Raw genomic sequence first — 17,923 nt, forward strand, 5'->3', positions numbered from 1 at the left:
TCCCATAAAATGCAGCCTATAGCAGTTCTTCTCAGACTTCAAACTCCCATTGAAGAGTCTTCAAAAACAGAAGGAAGGTCTTGAATCTCTTGGGATTTACACTGTCATTTGCAGGACATTTTTCATATATTTTGTCATAACTTGTACTATGCTTGCAAAGACATTTGCAGTGTTTCTCTCCTTTTAAAGTATATCAAGCATGTGCCCTGCTTCATTTCAAACCAATTCATTTGATTTGAATTTCCTAAACCCCCAGATGCGTGACAGGGAAGTAGTATAATGAAATGGTCTAGTGGTCAGCTTAGTTTTGTTCTCCTTAGTATTTCCCATATTGTGATCTTGGCCATCTATTTTAGAGGAAATGGTAAAATCTCCCCAGAACCAGTAACAAAAATGGCAATAAGATCTAGGAGCTGATCTACGCACAAGCTTCAACTTGGATTTTCCAAGTTTATGCATGTGGTTTCAAATACAAAAATAAGTTCAAGAGAGAGTTTTGTATTCACATTTTGGAGGTGGACAATGCAAGATCTAATCGATGGGTGCTGATCAGATACCTGCTGTCAGGTACATTTATTTGGTCTTCCATTATTTGAATTTACAAAATACAGGCACAAGCAAAGATGAGCTTTAAGCTGATTTGTTATCAAATGCTGTTCTACATAACATGGACGGCTCTTCGGTGATAATGGTGATAAGGAGGACCTTACTAAAATCTATCTTTGTTTTTCTCTCTTAATAGCTACGTGCAGTGGTGGTATAACGCAGTGGGGTTTTTAGGACAACAGTATTGCAGAAGACAAGAGCAGCCTTGATTATTCATTATCAAGGTAATGCTAACAAGCAGTTACATGATGGAAAACTTAAAAATGATCATTACCTTGTAAAGGACTGTGTAACTTTCCCCGAAGTGTGTGTTTTTTGTGCTCAATGAATTGCCACATTTCTGACAACTCTGAAACATGTCTCAATGTCTCTTAGAAAAACCAAACACCAAACCTGTATGGAAACCTCATGCAACACATGACAAGCTGCAACATACAATGATGTGCTAGGAAGTAGCCCTTAGTAGGGATTCTGCAGACCATCCCCCAAGCTCGCAGAGAAAGGCGTGTGGCAATTTGGACTGAGAATGAAAAAGAGTGTCTAGAGAAAGCTGCAAGGTCCGTTTCAAGGTAATGGCCCTTTTTTCTTGTCTTCTGATGTATGACAGATTAACATTCTCACTGCGTTACTGTTGCTAAAATTCATGGATGTTATAGCACCCCTTTAGTGAAATCCTTGTGAAGATACAGTGATGGATTACTTCTTACTTTGAGTAAAGAGTGGGAGAGTTTTGAAGATATCAGGAATGCTCAGTCCAAAATAGATTCTGCTGGGGAATGGCAAGTATTGATTATGTGAAGTTTATTGCCCCCAAACCAATAGAAAACCCTGTCTCTGCCTTGAAAGTTGATAATCAAGTTGTAATTGTGCAACTGCACAAGAAGCATAAGCATTTAGAATTACTTATGMTACCTGGTGTATTGGGAGTCATTACAACTAGCCACGTTTTCCTCTTTTATGTTTTTTGGGGGGATTTTGCCATTAGCTACATGGCAGAAGATTCTAAATGATGATTGACTTGTAGGTCAAAATATAATTGTTCTGGCTTTATCTTTCCACTTCATGAGAGATACATTAAACCCCATCAAATATATCCAGACATTACTTACATCTTGCATTACTAGAGGAAGTAATTTCAAAACTTTAGATTAATGAAGAAAGATGTTCTTAACACTTTATCAGAATCAATAGCTCCTTGAAGTTCTCCAGATAAATTGTTCTGTGTACTGTCTTAGTTAATATATCAGCTTATTAAAAGTAGCACTGCTTAGTTAGTGGGGTTAAAATAGAAAAAAGGTGGAAATCAATCTTGCTTAAATAAAAAACTTCTTGGATGCCTAAATAGAAACCGAAATCTTAAGAAATAAATTAYTGTTGATTCTGCCACTTTGGGATTATATGAGGACRAGGGAACTACGTAGCATGARTTAGCATTACCTAGCATTTTTGCTGCAGCTTGCTCAGGTCTAGGAAAATTACTGGCTGTGCTTTGCATAGGTAAATTTGTTTTCAGATACAGATATAATCYAGCTTTCTATCTTTATCAGATAGGGTTGTTCTTTCTTCCCTTGGTTCAAATGTACATGAGCAATCAGGGATGTAGGATGGTGGCCACTCAAAAATCGGTACTTCTCCACATTTGAGTGGGGATTCCTTTTGGGTGATTTGATGCAGCAGTGCAGGACCTGGCACTAGCAAGAAGCAGCTACTTGTTGCTCGTGGAAAGAGAGGAGAAGAATTCAAATTTTCTTTGCAATTTTTTGGCACGTCACATTTATTACAAAAGAATCCTGAAGGTATTTGGGATCCCACAATGTCCAGGATTAGCACCAAGGCAAAACGGTGCTGAATCAGCACAGATTCAGCAGTAGAGGAACGCTGAGTCAGTAGGTTTGCAGTGCAATGTTTCCACTTACATAACATCGTGGCGATAGGGGGGATTATTGATGTAACCTCAAATGCAGCTCAAAGTTGAGAATCAATCTGTCAGATAGGAAAGAAGTCATTTGTGATGTTCAGATTTTGATGCAGCTATTCCAGTGCTTGGAGAGGTAGTGTTTTGGTTTCAGTCCACCATATGGTCCACGGCACTGTGAAGTCGTATTATGCTTCTACCTTGACATCATAGCTTGCGAGTGATTTGTTGCTTGTTTCRGGATCTTCAGGGAAATAGAGGAAAATAGTTCTGTACATCCTAGATTTTTTAGCAGAGATGATTAGGAAGCCCATTACCTTGATCGAGCACATCGGTGCTTCTCGCTGCCTTCTACCTGCTCTCCTTGCCTCATCCCTGCTTGCCTCTGTAGTTGTGCTCTGTGCTCAGATGGCTTGTGACATCCTAGCTTGGGGCGTAAACAGCAGATTTGAAAAATATACATGAATAAAAGGTCAAAACTCCCAGGAAAGAAAAAAGTTTTTTTTTTCTTTTTTTTTTGAGGGGTGGTTATTTTAGTGCATGGTTATGAAAAGCAAATTAACCATTAACCTTTGGGTTTTTGAGGAATTCACTGTGACAATGGTTCAGCTTGAAAATAAACAGCTGCTACTCTGAGTATGGTGTCCAAAGATGCCCCAGTTTATTCCGCTGACCCTGAAGATCAAAAACTGCATAGTCCTGGCTTTAAAAAGTTGTGTTGCTATTGCTCATCCACAGCAGCCTGGAGGGGCAGAACGCACAGGCCTTCACATGGGAAACGCTAGGCCATTTATTTTTCTCTTTCAGTGAGAAAACAAGGGCTGCATTGTGCTGTTGGTTTCTTTGATCTTATCTGCTGTTCCATTTGAATTTTTCTTCGGCAATRTTACACTGGCAGAAAGAAAGACAAAAAAGAGAAGAAAAACTGTAAGAAGTTTTCACAGTGAAAACTGGGAAAAGAAAAATATGTGGAAAACAGAGGAGAGACATTTCTAGCATACCCAAGTCAGCCAAGAACAGCATGTTATTGACAGATGCCTTGTTCATTTTCCACTAACTGACCTGGAGGAAGTAAGATCTCAGCTTCATTTGCAAGGGAGAAGAGTGTCTCTAGGGTTTTTAAAACATCCTAGGATGATTTTAGAAATTTGATTTGATTTTAGAGATTTGGCCTTCCACAGGATCATGATAAAAATGTGACATTAACGGGGAAACAGGCAGGTCACTAAGAATATAGTGGACAAGATTAGCTGATGACTAGCATCATTTTTAGATGCATTAAAAGAATAAATTATAGTTTGAAAGAACGCTGAGTGATCTAAGTTATGTGACAGGTGAGTAATATGAAGAAAAAATATCAGGCAAAAGTGTGTATCTGAAGCTGTAAGATAAAACTGCCTGTAAGTTTCCTTAGGGTAGACTTACTACACAAGCAGAACACTGTTTGCTTCACTGGTGTGAGCGAGCTCAGTCTTGCCATATATTTGTTTTGATGCAAACAAATAAAAAAATTTAACTATTAGTAGATGCCAATTTATATATGATTCCATGAGCTCTGTTGAGTCTCAAGGTGAAACAACCATAAGTTTGGCACCAAACATAAATTAGGAAAGGCATAGCAGTTTTTTGCTGGTAATTTGACTGTGTAGGTGAATGCAATTTGCACGCAGAGAGGCTGTATTAGAACCGAAGACAGAAGTAGTCATTCGTGATCATACGCGATAACTCAGGTTGGAAGGGACCTCGGGAGGTGTGCAGTCCACCTTTCAGCCCAAAGCAGGGTCAGCGAAGGGGTCAGATGAGGCTCCTCAGGGTTTTGTCCAGTCTGGTCTTGAAAACCTCCATGAACGGAGACTGYAGARCCTCTCTGAGCAACCTGCCCTCTGGGATGGGCAGTCAGGCTTTTTCAGAGATCCTGCTCTGCTCAAGTCTGTGCTCCCAGGTGTGCTGACTGCTCTCAGCAGTGAAAATCTTCGTGCTCCACTCCTGGATTTTATTCTTGCCATTCTAGCAGAAGTAGCCACATTTCTCCACATTTTTCGGGTCCATCTCTTCAATTCACCTCCTGTTTCAAAACAACTGCATACTTTTCTCTTTGAATAACCCCCTAAAATCAATCTTGTGAAATAACAACATAAAACTAAAGAAAAATAAAACACTGTCCTATATTCTAACGAACACTTTGTAGAACTTTCTGCTCTCTAGTTTAATTTTCTCTAGTCTAAATAAGGCCAAACATGCCCAGTATGAGTTCTGTTAAGTCCTGTTTAAATCTGCTATGTATTACTATTATTACAGGAGACTTTCTCTGAGATGAATCTGGACATTTCTTACACTGGAACCATGATCACTGTTAGTTGAACTAAAAGAATAAATCTTGTTAAGAGGAAGGAAGAGCAGGCTGAGTTCCTTCTGCTACGACCTGCCTTTAAAGGGAGACAGTTGCATTTGCGTACATTGGGTTACACACATACTTATTTTTCAGTATATGTTGTGTGTTCTCATTCCAGGTAAATCTACTTCTGGGTGCTCACCAGCTAGCGAGGGGCTGACGGGTGAAATGCGCCTCTCTGTCTCCTTTGTGGTCAGCCTACAATCTGAAGAAGACTCTCTGGACTTAAAAGGTGCATAGCTTAAACCACAGAGAAAATATTTCCTCTTTACTAGGTACAAAGCCTAGTAAATAACTGGCTATATTCAGGCCCAAGGGATTCTACGTAGATCAGAAATTCAGTTGAAATACTATCGGTGACAAATGCATAGAAGGAACAGTAGGCTCACCTCATTAATTTCATTTACCTTGGCATTTGACATTTGATATTATGACAGCTTATGTTTTGAGATATCCTTCAGTCCTTTCTCGTCCTTCTAAATGACAACCGTGTCTTCAATGCCATTTACAGAAATACGGAATTGGAGTWCTCAGGAGCCGTGTTACTCTATCGTTGCTGTTTGGGCAGCTATGGGAGAAGTGCGTAGACTGTGCACAAAGAGGAGGAGGAAAGGCTAGTCTCATTTTCTCTGTCCGTGTTGGTGGAGGAGATATTAAGTGAATTGCCAGGACTAGATTTCCTGCATTTTGTTTAGTGAGTCCCTGTAGAAGGAATAGTTTAAACAAAATACTTTATCCAACAAAATACTTTATCCTGTCTTAGTTTTAATGAGTATTAGCTCATCAAGCCAGAATAACACTTTTGTGACTCATCATAGCCAACTGTTAAAAACAAGGACTGTATTTTTGGCCCTTGTACAGCTTCGTCTACTTTTTAAGCAAGGCAAGTTCATTACAGTACAATCTCTAGGGGACATTTTGAACAGGCAATAGCCAGTAATTAAAATATATACTGGTATCCTATGAAAGACTTGGGCTATTTTATAGGTTTGGAGATAAAATTGTTCTCTACTGCTTGTAGACCTCARTGTATACTAAGCATATAAAAATAACAGCTTTTTCCACTCTGGCAGAACCTTTACGCTTTGGCAAACCTTCGTAAGTTAAGTCTCGCTATACGAGGAAAGAAGAGCACCTGACTGGAATTCAGAAAGCTGATTTTGTTCCTTGCTTTGACACTGGCCTGTTATGTACCAGCAAACCTCTTTAGCTCTCTCTTTCTAGTCCCTGTTGTCTTCTTGGATTTTTATCACCTCAAGCCATCAAGTTTCAACCCTTCAGACTGAGATTTTCTGGTCTTGTATCTGTATGTGCTGCTGCAGTAAAAACAGCCAAACAAAACTCTTTTACTTCACGTATGGCAAAAAGAAAGGACAGAGAAGTTAAGTACCTTGGCCAAGACCTAAGAGAAGAGCTTGTGTTTCTTGATTTCTAATTTTGTACTTTTTCTCCCCGAAATACTTTTCTAAGGCATGCCAAAACAGGGCACCTTGCAAGAAGTACTGTGTAGCTCAAGCTGTGTGTAATACCAGGTGATCAATRATTCACATTTTGTGCTAAAAGCAAATCACAGTTAACTTTCTATATTTTCCTTCCATCATTCATTTAATRCATTAGTTTCCCATAAAGAGAGAGGCTGTATATTGCCTAGCAAACTTATACATGAGTCATACATTATATAAATCACTAAAACATTTTATATTTTACAGAGAAGAATGTTCTTGCTCATTATGTGGATGAAAGGAGATGGTTGCATTTCGAATGAGATGTATAATTTAGACACATTTCTAAGACTATTTGGAACAGGGATTGAAGAGAAACTTAAAATGTTTGAAGTGACTAGAGTGCTTCATGTTTTTTAATGTGACTAACAAAATACACAGACCAATAACTTTTAAGATTGTGCTAATGGAAGAATGGCTCTGAAACTTTAACACAATCTTTTCTAATAATATTATTTTAAGGCATAAGCAGAAACTAATATTTGTCAGTTTGTATAAAATGGCAAAGACTTCATATTTTTCAGCCAGTAGTTATCTGCTATGCTACCAATATGAAAAGAGGAATTGGAAATAATATTTCAAGAAGAYTAATCAAACAGTAAGGAAAATGGCATATCCACTTCACTTGAATATTTTGGGGAGATTTTTTATCTTTGCCTTTCTGAATGTTAGACACTATGAAATAAGAGCATAGAATAGTCTATACTTCAACAGCACAATTTCATTCAAGTGAAAATTCAACATCATCATCTTGGCTTTGCATTAGAAAATGTTTATTTGTTCTCTTTTTAGAATATTATTACAAATTAAATTAAATACTCTTTCTGAAGTTTTATACCTGAGCAGCCCCAAATACTATCATGTTCTGTAAATTATCTTCGCACTCTTAAGTACTTATATGCTTTGGTGAATGTGGCTTTTATTTAGAAAGCATAATTCCAATTCCAGTACAGTAGTCTCATTGATTTGGTAACAAGACAACTGTCTCCTGTGTTTCATGGACTGTTCTTGGCAGCAGCTGGATTTGTGGATTTCTCCATCAAATTGAGCTAATATTTTCCCAGATCTGTAAATCTTTTAAGCAAATGTAGCAGCTAGATATCTCTGAGCAATGACAGTGCAGCAGGTTTATGTCCTGAGTTTTGAACCCCCTGTGGAAATTAATACAAGATCTATGCCCTGAAAAAAATCTCTTACAACTGTTGCATTATTTATTTATATTCTGCATTAAGGCCAACACTTCACAAGCCAAGAGATGATACAAAGGAGCTCATGGCTGTATAAATATAGAATCTTTTTATTTTGGGGTTAATAGATACAATACAAWTTTTGACTACATAAGAAAGCAGAGTTTTCAGTGCATACATTCTTCAGACAGACAGGAACAGGGCAGACAAACATTCCATAGTGTTTTGAGTATTACGTGGCACTTAGTTTATTTTATTTAAGTCCCTRGTTATTGGGTTTTCCCAGTTTTCATTAGCTGCTTTGACAGCTCGAGATCTAAGGAAAACTGAAGTGAGTAATAAGGATGTGCTGGCTGTTGAGAAACAGGATTTTAAGGCAGGACAATGGGACACTGCTCACAACATTCCACGTTAGACTTCCTGTAACCATGGCCCTTCTGGCATCATATTTCCTTGGGGTCCCAAACGACTCAATCTAGCAAGTTTTCTTTTTCTTTGTTAACATATTTTGGAAACACACATACATCAAACAAACAAGCCAGTGTTTGGGCTAAACACTTACATTCTAGACACTCTCTGACCAGTTCGTGAAGGCTTCCCTGAATTTTACTTGCATAAGATGGTACTGGTGTCATTACATAGGCAAAATTCCTTTGTTTTTTTATGGGTAGTGTGAAAACAGGAATATAGACCCCAGGGTTTGGCCATTACTACTTGTAGGGAGGGACTAAGGAAATATTGGTACCTTCTGTATTTTCCATCCACTTTATCATAAGAAAAAAYCCAAACAAACTGAGTTTTGAATGTGATGCTGATCCTGGCTAGCTCCTGCGTTCAGGAAAAACCGTGCAGTGCTTTACCTTGCTATGGAGCTACTAGCTAGTGATGTTTCCCTGCAGCGGGTTGTTTCCTGGTGTTGTCCAGCTGGTGCTGCAGGAGYTAGAGACCATTGACCCAAGAGCACAGCCTTACAGCTGGAATGGGGCCGTATGAAACCGGTAGAGYGAGATAGCACATGATAAGGCAGTGCCAGCGTTCAGTGTGAACGGTCACTGAGAAGATGAGTCATAAGGTGTTGGCTGGCCAGTTACAGGCTTAAATGCCAATGGACATTCCTACAGTATACAAGAGCCTAAATATAAGGAGTAAAGTGCCTGGACTTACTTGACATTATTCTAGATAACTGCCAAGCAAACTGGAGAGCAGTGTTCATCTTAGTGTGAAGCACAGCAGTTTATACCAGCCGGCAGCCTGAAATGTAGTTCAAATTTCAGTGGTTTTGTTTGAGACTATTATTCAGGAAGGCTTTATAATTTTATCTGACCTTCCTTGATATCCTGGGCAGATAGTGTGGACCTAGCATCCTGGTAAGGATGAGGATAACTTGAAAGAACCAAAGAGAAACCAAATTGTTTGAGAAAGGACTAAGAGAAAGATGAGATTCAGATAGATACACAGCAACCTTTGACTTGCCCCAGGTATCAAATACAGAAATAACAGAAGAGAAGGAAACTTCTCTTGATCAGGGAAGGATATAGAGAGGCTTCCAGACAAAGCAATATAAACTAGTTTCCATTGCTTATATTAGAAACATTTTTAAAGTGAAAAAAGCTTACTTTAGATTATCTAATTCGGCCTCCGCAAGAACAGAACAGAGGAAATAGCGGGGTGAAGCTAGCTCTATAGCTGCTCTTGGTCAAAAGGCAGAGAAAACCAATTGGAGGGACTGTGAAGAACATCAAGTATCAAGAAATATATGAAAAGTAGAGAAAAGAGGAGGTAGGAAACCAGGCTGTCGTAAACACCAGCCTGAACAATAGCATGCAAGGGAAGGCACCTTATCCTTGCTTGGACTCCTACATGGCAGGTGACTGCTGGGGAGAAGACAACACTTTGATAAGTGCTGAGTCCCTTTGCTCTAATTCTCTGGGGTTGCAAGAGAAGTGAGCAGTAGAAAGCAGCACTATTACAGAAGAAAAAGGTACTTGCTAATATCAGATATCACTGAGCTCAGTAAGATTAAAAAAAGCAGGTGGCTGACAGGAGTCAAACAGGAATCCCTGAGAAGTCTGAGAAAACGGTAATCAAACGTTACATCACTTAAGCAGTTTGGCCCCTTCTCTTGCTCTAGCCAATAGACCAGTCTTGAGTTAAAACAGAGGCAGTAAATTCCTCTCCTTCACCTTGAGCTGCATGGCGACACTCCCAGGAATGAGATAAACCTGCCAGTTCCTCTAGATCCCTGTTTCCTATCTGAAGCTAAACAACAACTGGGAATAATTGAGAGCCAGAGATACTTCCAGCCAAAAGGAGAATTGCTACGAAATGGCACTAGTAGGTACTGTAAACTGGAGCCTGGCCTGCAAGCATTAGTGAAATGTTTAGTAAAGATACTTAAATCCGTTATATGAAGGTATCTCCTTCTCATTTGACTAAAATGTTACAAATATTACCACATAAATGAATTGCTATATTTGTGTCTACTGGGTAAACTATATACATCATTGTAAGAAAAGAACAATAATTAAATTAAGGGAGGAGAGAAAAGGACGAACAAAATATTAGTAAATAAAATAGAAGACATATGTTCAATAATACTTTTCAGGCAATATTTCTGCTTGTTGCATTTACCGTAAGTAGGAAAAACCTTCCACTCGGAATAAATGTGGGAAACACAGCTGCCCAACCATCAGTCACTTGCCATTTGCAGAACATCTGACAGCCAGCTTTACAGGCTGGAGGGCATCCGCGCGGTCTGAAGGAACGGCCATCGATACCGCTCGAGWCGGCCGTTGATTCTGCCGCTGCAGAGGAGCCCCCAGCTCTCTGGGGACGGTCAACGCAGCCAGTGTTYTAAAACGTGTCTCGAGCACGTGAGCCTGCGCTGTGTTTTCAGGTCGTCTCGYGCGATGTGGGGAAGGCCGATCGGGCTGGACTGCCCTCTCAGGTCCCGCTCCGGAAACACCCTGCATATTCCCCTGACTTCAGAGAAACATCTACATTTTGTCCTTGATCAACAGGGAAGAAAATATACTCGACTCTCTTGGAAGCACACAGTTCACACAGCAGTGTTTCCCATTCTTTTCCAAAATAGAGAGCATACTTGCAGTTTTTTTTCCCTATATGTTCTTATAAAGTTTAAAAGCAAAGGTTTTTACACACTGTTGCTTTYGTAAGCTACAGAGCAAGACACAATAACAAACCACCTCATACTGATGCCTTTAACAGTACAGCCAGACAAACCGTATGCACATTTTTTTTACATTTTGCTATACGAATAAATTATTTTCAAAAGAAATGATTCACTATTTGATGAGATCTACAGATAGTTAATTTCCTATTTGATGAAAAACTGATATTATGAGCTTACTGTGCTCATTAGATGATTTTTTTCCAGTAGTTTCTTCTGTTATATGACCAGCTCTAGTTAATACATAGGTACTAAAATACAAAGAAGTGCAAAAATGACCATAAAGCAACTACAGACCACAACTTTTTAGCAGGTCCACTATAAAGGAGGGGCTCTTGAGTTCCTGCAGATGATTTCTTTAATGGGTCAGCTCTGGAGCTGAGGGGAACCAGAAGTGCRGTCCCCAAGAGCCCTTTCTTCAGATGCTTTAGCATTCACAGTTAACGTGGTATGGGGGTTGGAGTTTTGTTCTCCCCTTYGATAATACCTGAGGCTTTTTTCATGTTTATTGCAATGTAACCAACTCTAACTGATCATGCAGAAATGTTTTCTTTGCTGCCGCAAGAACATTTAGACTGTCTTCACCAAGGTAAAATGATTGTTTTGCAGGTGTTGGATTTTATTTTTTTCTTCCTTTAGCCTGTAGTCCTGAAGAAAAATTCCTTCTCTCTGAAGAAGTCAAATCAGAGTGTCAAGCCAAAGAACAAAAGGAAAGGGTTGTGCAGACCTTGGAAGGAAGTGTGCACAGAGAGAAGTTTATATACAGACTGAGGTTTACAATTTAGCAGGTTATAAGCTTGACTGTCAATGAACATCTTCCTCATCCTTGCTTTTTAGGCTTGGGAACCTAGATACTTTATCCCTTCTAGTTTTCTAAAGTCAGCTCTGATTATTTCATAGCATATTATATGACAAGAATTATTTGCTTACTTGTGAAACTGCTGTGAGAAAGACAGGGGTGTGCATGGGACCTGCGTATGCCTACTTGCAGGCCAGAGTCCCTTCCACACAGAGCTTTTGGGTGCTGGGGTAACACAGCTTGAATTTCTCAAATGTGAGGATTTTTGATCCATTCAGCCTGCATGATTAGAATGGGGAAAAAAAWGTTTTGACTTAACCATGAAGGGCTTCAGTGCAGAGGGCATTTCATTTCCTACCAGTATTTACCTTGGCGAGACAGTCAGGGACAAATATGTATCACATATGCTCACAGTTTAGCATGGACTAGTATTCCCAAGATCAAACTGTGTGGCATCTGTGATGGAATCCAGAGGAAGTGCTTTTTTTCTTTATTCTTTWAAAAAATCTGTCTCCAGAAAGGAAACACAAAATTGCTGCTACRCTGCTGGCACCTCAAAAGTGTATGCGCATTTATATGTTTAACTTYGTTGTTAAAGGGTGCTGTATGCACACTCACATAAGTATGTCCATGTGTGCTGGGAAATTCTGTTTATTTAAGCTTAACAGGTTCATATTTAAGGCACTGATGATGCCTTGCAATCATTAAAGATGCATCTCAATCAAGGTTCCCTCTTGCATTGCATCTTAAAATAAATTGTTGTTTTGACAAGGAGAAAACACAGGGAAACAGATTTAGTCACACTGTATGCCCTGAAAGCCTAAGAGACCAGCCTATGCCTTGATACATGAGTGCTATCTGCTTTGTGCGTGCTATGTCATTTTAAGAATGGGTCCTGTAGGCAGGGAGAATATATTGCAAATTGTAACAAAAATATTTTGGGTATTTCAAAACCATTTAGTGAAGATGAGATCCCAAGATCCAAGAAAAATGTTGTAATTTTGGATTTTCTCCAAAAACAAAATGTTAGAGTATATGGCTGTTGTTTTCAACTGATCCTTTTCAGCATCTTTTACTGCTTCCAAACTAGCTTGACGTGATTCTTGGTGACTCACACAGAGTAAAAAGTGAATGAAGGACCTGGCAAATCTGCAAGTGCCAATGAACAGTCCCAGTTAGGGGAAGAAGGAGTGGGAGCAGTTCTGGGTTGCAGCTCCTATTTATGATTCTGATAGACAGATTTTTAATTTACCGCATATGTGGCAATAGGCCTTTAAAGGTAGCAAGATGGGTGCTCCTAAAGAGTTTCCATTCACATCAGAGACGTGCCAGAAGAAAAAGGTGAACCAGTGTGCGGTCAGATTTCCCTTCTCGTTCTACCCAGCCTCTTTCCCCAGGCATGGAGGCATATGAGAATTAAGAGAGGCGCAAGGGGCCTCGAATCAACTTGGGCTGATTACACCGGAGGAGCAGAGTAGTGAATGACGGAGTTGTAATCTGGAGGTGGGCTGTGGCATTCCAGGTTTGGATCCATAGGAAGGAGAACAGAGTCTTCCAGTGTGAAGTCCATGGTGTCCTCTTCAACCTGTACTGCTGGCTGGTATTTGACAGCCTCGTGCTCATGGTCGGATAATATGGATTCTTTGCTCTTGCTAACAGCTCTCCGCCTGTTGAGAACAAAGTGTAACATATTGACCTTGTCTTCATAAGGTTTTGCCTCTGTCTGTAATTAATGATCAAAATTAATTTTAAATATACAAAAATCGTTTGAATTCCACTTTGCAACACCCTGTAAGACARTGACATCTTACAGATCGGATGATAGGGGAACAGAATTAGGTATTCCAGATAACTCAATGTATCAAAAGGAGATTTGAGACTGAATCCAAAAGTCCAGATGCCGTGTCTTTTTAGCTTATCAGTTTTCAGAGCATAGCGTACACCTTAGTTATAAGTGCTCCTATCCTATACATACAACAATATTCTCTCTCGTCACTGACACAAGTCAATAAAATCTGACTTTTCTGAAATCAAAACTTAAGTCTGTGACTTTTCTTTAAGTATAATAAAAGATGAATTAATGACTAATCTATGATAGACTCTAATTTAAAATAATACCAAAAGCAACAGTGTGTGTTGAGCMAGCCAGAGTAGGGCAAAATCTCTCACATATTCTTTAGCCCTTTAAAATGATGGTGCAGCATGCTAGTGAAGAACAGTGCTTTTCAACATTATAACTGCTGGCCTGTAACTGGTGCTATTAAAAGAGAGCCAGTTTTCATTTCCTGCTGTCTTCTCTTATTATAGGTGATGCAGGCAGTGGGAGAGAAGCAACTTATATTGCTTAGAGCCACCCCAGTGGTAAAAGTGGGAGAACCCTGGAGAGGATTTGTATCGCGAGGTGACCTTCAGGAAAGGTAAGCTTTGTGAATAGAAAGGCACTTTCTGGTATAGRCTGCCTTAAAATTCATGGTTTGTTAAGCCTTGTATCTTCTGTCTGAGGAATTTTTTGGAAAATGTCTGGATAATTTAGAGTTGGTTCTAATAAGGATCCCAACCTGAGAATGGTCTTTTGAGCTTCTCTGTGCTGCTTAGGACAATTTAACCTGCATCTCTTTGGAATAAGCTACATTCATAGACTGATTATGGCATTGCTCATGTCTCAGTTCTGAATGACTCATGAATGTGCCTGGGAAAATTTAAAACTAGACAGTACTCAAGCACTTTGAATCTCTCTTTCACATGTGTTTAAAGGAGCATAAAGCTACATTCTAATGACCCTAGAACAAAACCAAATAATCAAAAGTTCATCAAATTACTGTATTATTCATTACAATTATTTTATTTGTTTGTATTGCTGCAGTGCCTACACCCTCTAACAGCAGACCAGGGTTTCAGAGTGCTGGGAGCTTTACAAAGAAAGCAAAGCCAGTTCCTGCTCCAGGAAACACGAAACAATAGCTAAGAGGCAGATACAGTAATTGGAGGAAGGGGGACAAAAATGGTGAATAGGAAAAGCAGTAGGTCCAAGACACTGATTGTCTCCACTGTTATGTTTTTGTAGATATTACAGCAGAGAAAACCATTGCAGACTTAAGAGCATTGCATACTTGATGCTGGCTGTCACAGAGTTGTAACATTCAGCAGGCACAGCTCCTTTCAGCTGAAGGAGTAAATAAATATGCCCTGCCACGTTATTTTACTATGACCTTAGAAACTGTGTTATCTTGCCTCTGAATCTGGAACTGCCCAAAGCTTCAAGTTTCCAAAAAGCTGCAGGTATTCTGGTTGACAGAATCGATGTCGGTATTTTCATTTAAAATTTTGCTATTTCTGGAAAGGTCATGAGTGTGTATGGATAATGCACTGCATTGTCTAGGGTAAAACACTTGTCTATGAATCTGTCTAGAGCCACATTTAACATCCTGTGGTGCCCATCTGTGAATCAGCCGTCCCTGTAGTTCTCCTCTTGGGGAAGTCTGTGAGGTAGGTGATGTTCTGTATATCACAGGCCATGAAGCCATTCATTTTAAGCTATGAGCTAATTGAGATATTCTGCCAAATTCAGACATAACATAAACAGCTGTAACTCTCATGAGCTGCAATGGGAGGTTGGCTGCTTTAAAGTTGGTCTGATTTTAGCATGGGATGGTGGCTCTTTACAGAATATTTGTATGTCCAGCTTGGTTCCTGGGAAATGAACCCAGGACCTCTGAGCTGTAAGAGACAGCYAACCATCTCTTGCACTTCTAAAATAAACTGAGGTTCCTGAGGCCTCTAGAATGTCAGAGATTATAGATTAAGGCCAACATTACTGCACTCTTAGACTTGCCATGGCATTGAAACCAAACCTGGGTGGCAAAGCAGAAAATTGAAAATAAATTGTAACTGTGAGAGCTCCAACAACATAGCACGCTCTGATCTCACAGTCTAAATTTCCTCTTTGTCCAGGGAAAAATGTTGGTGAAAATTTCTTCTATATACTGTATATTTGGCAACAGTCCCATTCTGCACACACCCACTTTCTCTGAACATAAATTCTTCCCTTGCATAAGCAACAGAACCACCACTTTGCTTCATTGTTTATTTATATATTTTTCATTTTGTTGCTTAGTCCTGTTGACTCGTGTCAGCCAATTCTGTGGATGCTCTGGCTTCTAATTTGCCAGGTATTAAAGTTGTCAGTGGAGACAGGGAGAAGCTTGAAAGTATCTGTTTAACTTGGCCCCCAGCCTGCATATCTCAGAGAGCTAGAGAAAAGAAATGCTATTAGGGTTTAGTTTGGCCACACAATGGGAAATTTTCAGAGCCATGTAGGCTCCTAGCAAGTGTTCTTGCTAGGTTTCTGCCCCTCTAGGTCAGGCGATTGGATCTGGGAATGACTGCCTATCACTGAAATCATGCTGGTGTTTGAAGAAGGACTCTTAAACACTGACATCTAATATTTACTCCAAAGGCAGAAGGCTGATGAGTTAGGTCAGAAGCAAGTTTTGTCATTAGCCATCTTACAGCAGACCAAAATACAATTAACTTTCAAAACTGTTCCTCTCATTCTGAGTACATTGCCTAAATTAAAGGTATCCAAAGGTCTTTGCATTTTTTTCCCTTAATGCTCTATATTTACTGGCACTTCATTCTACTCTGTTCTTGCTCAGCAACAGAGAAGCGTACATATGCTTGGAGTATATATTGGAAAACTAGGCTGCAGCTTCCCTGTTCTGCCTGTCCTTGAAATCCCATTTGCTTCAGAGGAACCGCCACACTGAATCAGACAGTGAGTCCATCTGTACCTTGCCTCAGGCAGTGGTCAGCATTTGATGCTTCAGAGGAAAGCAAAAACCCCTTTATGCTCTGAGCCAATTGTACTGTCCTGTATAAGAGAGAAAAATCCTCCCTGAGCTCCACAGATGAGCATCTTCTGACCCAAGGCATTCTATGTGATTAATCATAGAATTATATAGCCACAAAAGTTACTAATGGCTACATAATTAAATAATTTTGTTAAAAGCTAGCCTTTATTTGGTTTAGTGCTTTCCCTGGACTGGCATTACACTGCTCAAAAAGATATTTCCTTGCACTAAATCTGCCTCTACCCAGCTTTTGAATGCTGCTGCTGCAGGAAGAGATAGAAAGAAAATGATACTCAGTTTTGATAAATCTGCTCACCTTTGTGAATGTCTCAGACCAGTACCACTTGCCTTTTTGTATTCTTGCCACAGCATAATACTAATGATTAGGTGTTTGGAGACTGTGGGCCTCAACTAAACCAGGTTTGCCTGCTGACCCAGGCACATTTCACACAGCGACTAACCCGAAAACTCTTGGTTTTGTCCTCGCAAGAACATGTGCCATTTGGGACAGGATAAGGGGAGAGATGAGCATCTGAACGCTGTCACTTCCTGACCTCAAAGAGGTGTTGTAACCAAAAGGACCCTCTTTCATAATGTGCACCTCTGCGTGCAGTGCTGGTTGRGGACACATATTTCACAGAGGGTGCTGAGCTGGCTTCACCCTGTCTCATAGGCCTAGGCACAGCACTGGACTCTTCTCTTCCAGTAAGATACCTACAAACTGGGGAGCTTTAAAGATGGAAGTACAAAACCAGTGAAAGCACTGGAGGAACTAATACAGAAAGATTAGAAGAATACACATCAGTAGCAGCATATCAGCTAAGCGTGACATTCATAATTACCAGCAAATCCCTCTGCTCTTCAGGCTGTGTTTCTGAGCTTGGTCCCAGGGTCGAGTCTGTTAGGTGTAAAACCAAACGAGGGGAAGGAACRTCCTGCTGTGGACTCTGCGCTGATAACTGAAAGCCTACCCGCTCCGTAAGCAGAACTGTATCGAGGAGCCTGGCTGTGCTCCGTGCCGCTGCACACAGGTGTAATGTGTCTGTGTGGGGCACAAGATTGTTAGCAGGTCTCGTGACCCAGCCACAAACCTGAGCAAGCGCATTTTAGTGCTGTACTACGGTGCAGGCAGCGAGATCCCTTTGCAGCTCCCTTTTTTACTGTGCTCTGTCAGATATTCTGGTGCTGATGCATCTGGAAAGTCTACAAATTAAACTAGGGAAAGGAAGACAGCTTGAATATTAAGTAATCTTTCACAAGCTCTTTTAGGTTTTCCAGAGAAGTGTCAAAGTTGTTTAGAAGATACCATGGAGGATGATCCTGAAATAGAAGGCCTAAATGACCTAATGAGACTTTTTCATCCCACTCCATGAATCAGTGACTTTAGTTATAAGTAAAAAAAATGCTGAAGTCACCAAAGAGCTGGGAAGTCATTACTGTGGCTGTTTTTTTTTTTTTTTAATGTGAGAGGGAGCTAGTTTC

General features: G+C 40.0%; 1 protein-coding gene across 1 annotated transcript in view; it reads right to left on the reverse strand.

The window, feature by feature from the left end:
- Positions 1-8,647: 8,647 nt before the first annotated feature.
- Positions 8,648-17,923, reverse strand: part of LOC146584664 (vascular endothelial growth factor receptor kdr-like) — a 180,655-nt gene continuing 171,379 nt past the window's right edge. The window contains exon 30 of the mRNA XM_085324289.1: positions 8,648-13,258. Coding sequence (XP_085180415.1) covers positions 13,048-13,258 — 211 coding nt within the window. The 3' untranslated portion in view covers positions 8,648-13,047. The remainder of the gene's footprint in view (positions 13,259-17,923) is intronic.

The sequence above is a fragment of the Rhea americana genome, unplaced genomic scaffold, assembly GCF_003343005.1.
Source record: "Rhea americana isolate MKP2758 unplaced genomic scaffold, rheAme1 scaffold_90, whole genome shotgun sequence".
In the NCBI taxonomy this organism is placed as follows: Eukaryota; Metazoa; Chordata; class Aves; order Rheiformes; family Rheidae; genus Rhea; species Rhea americana.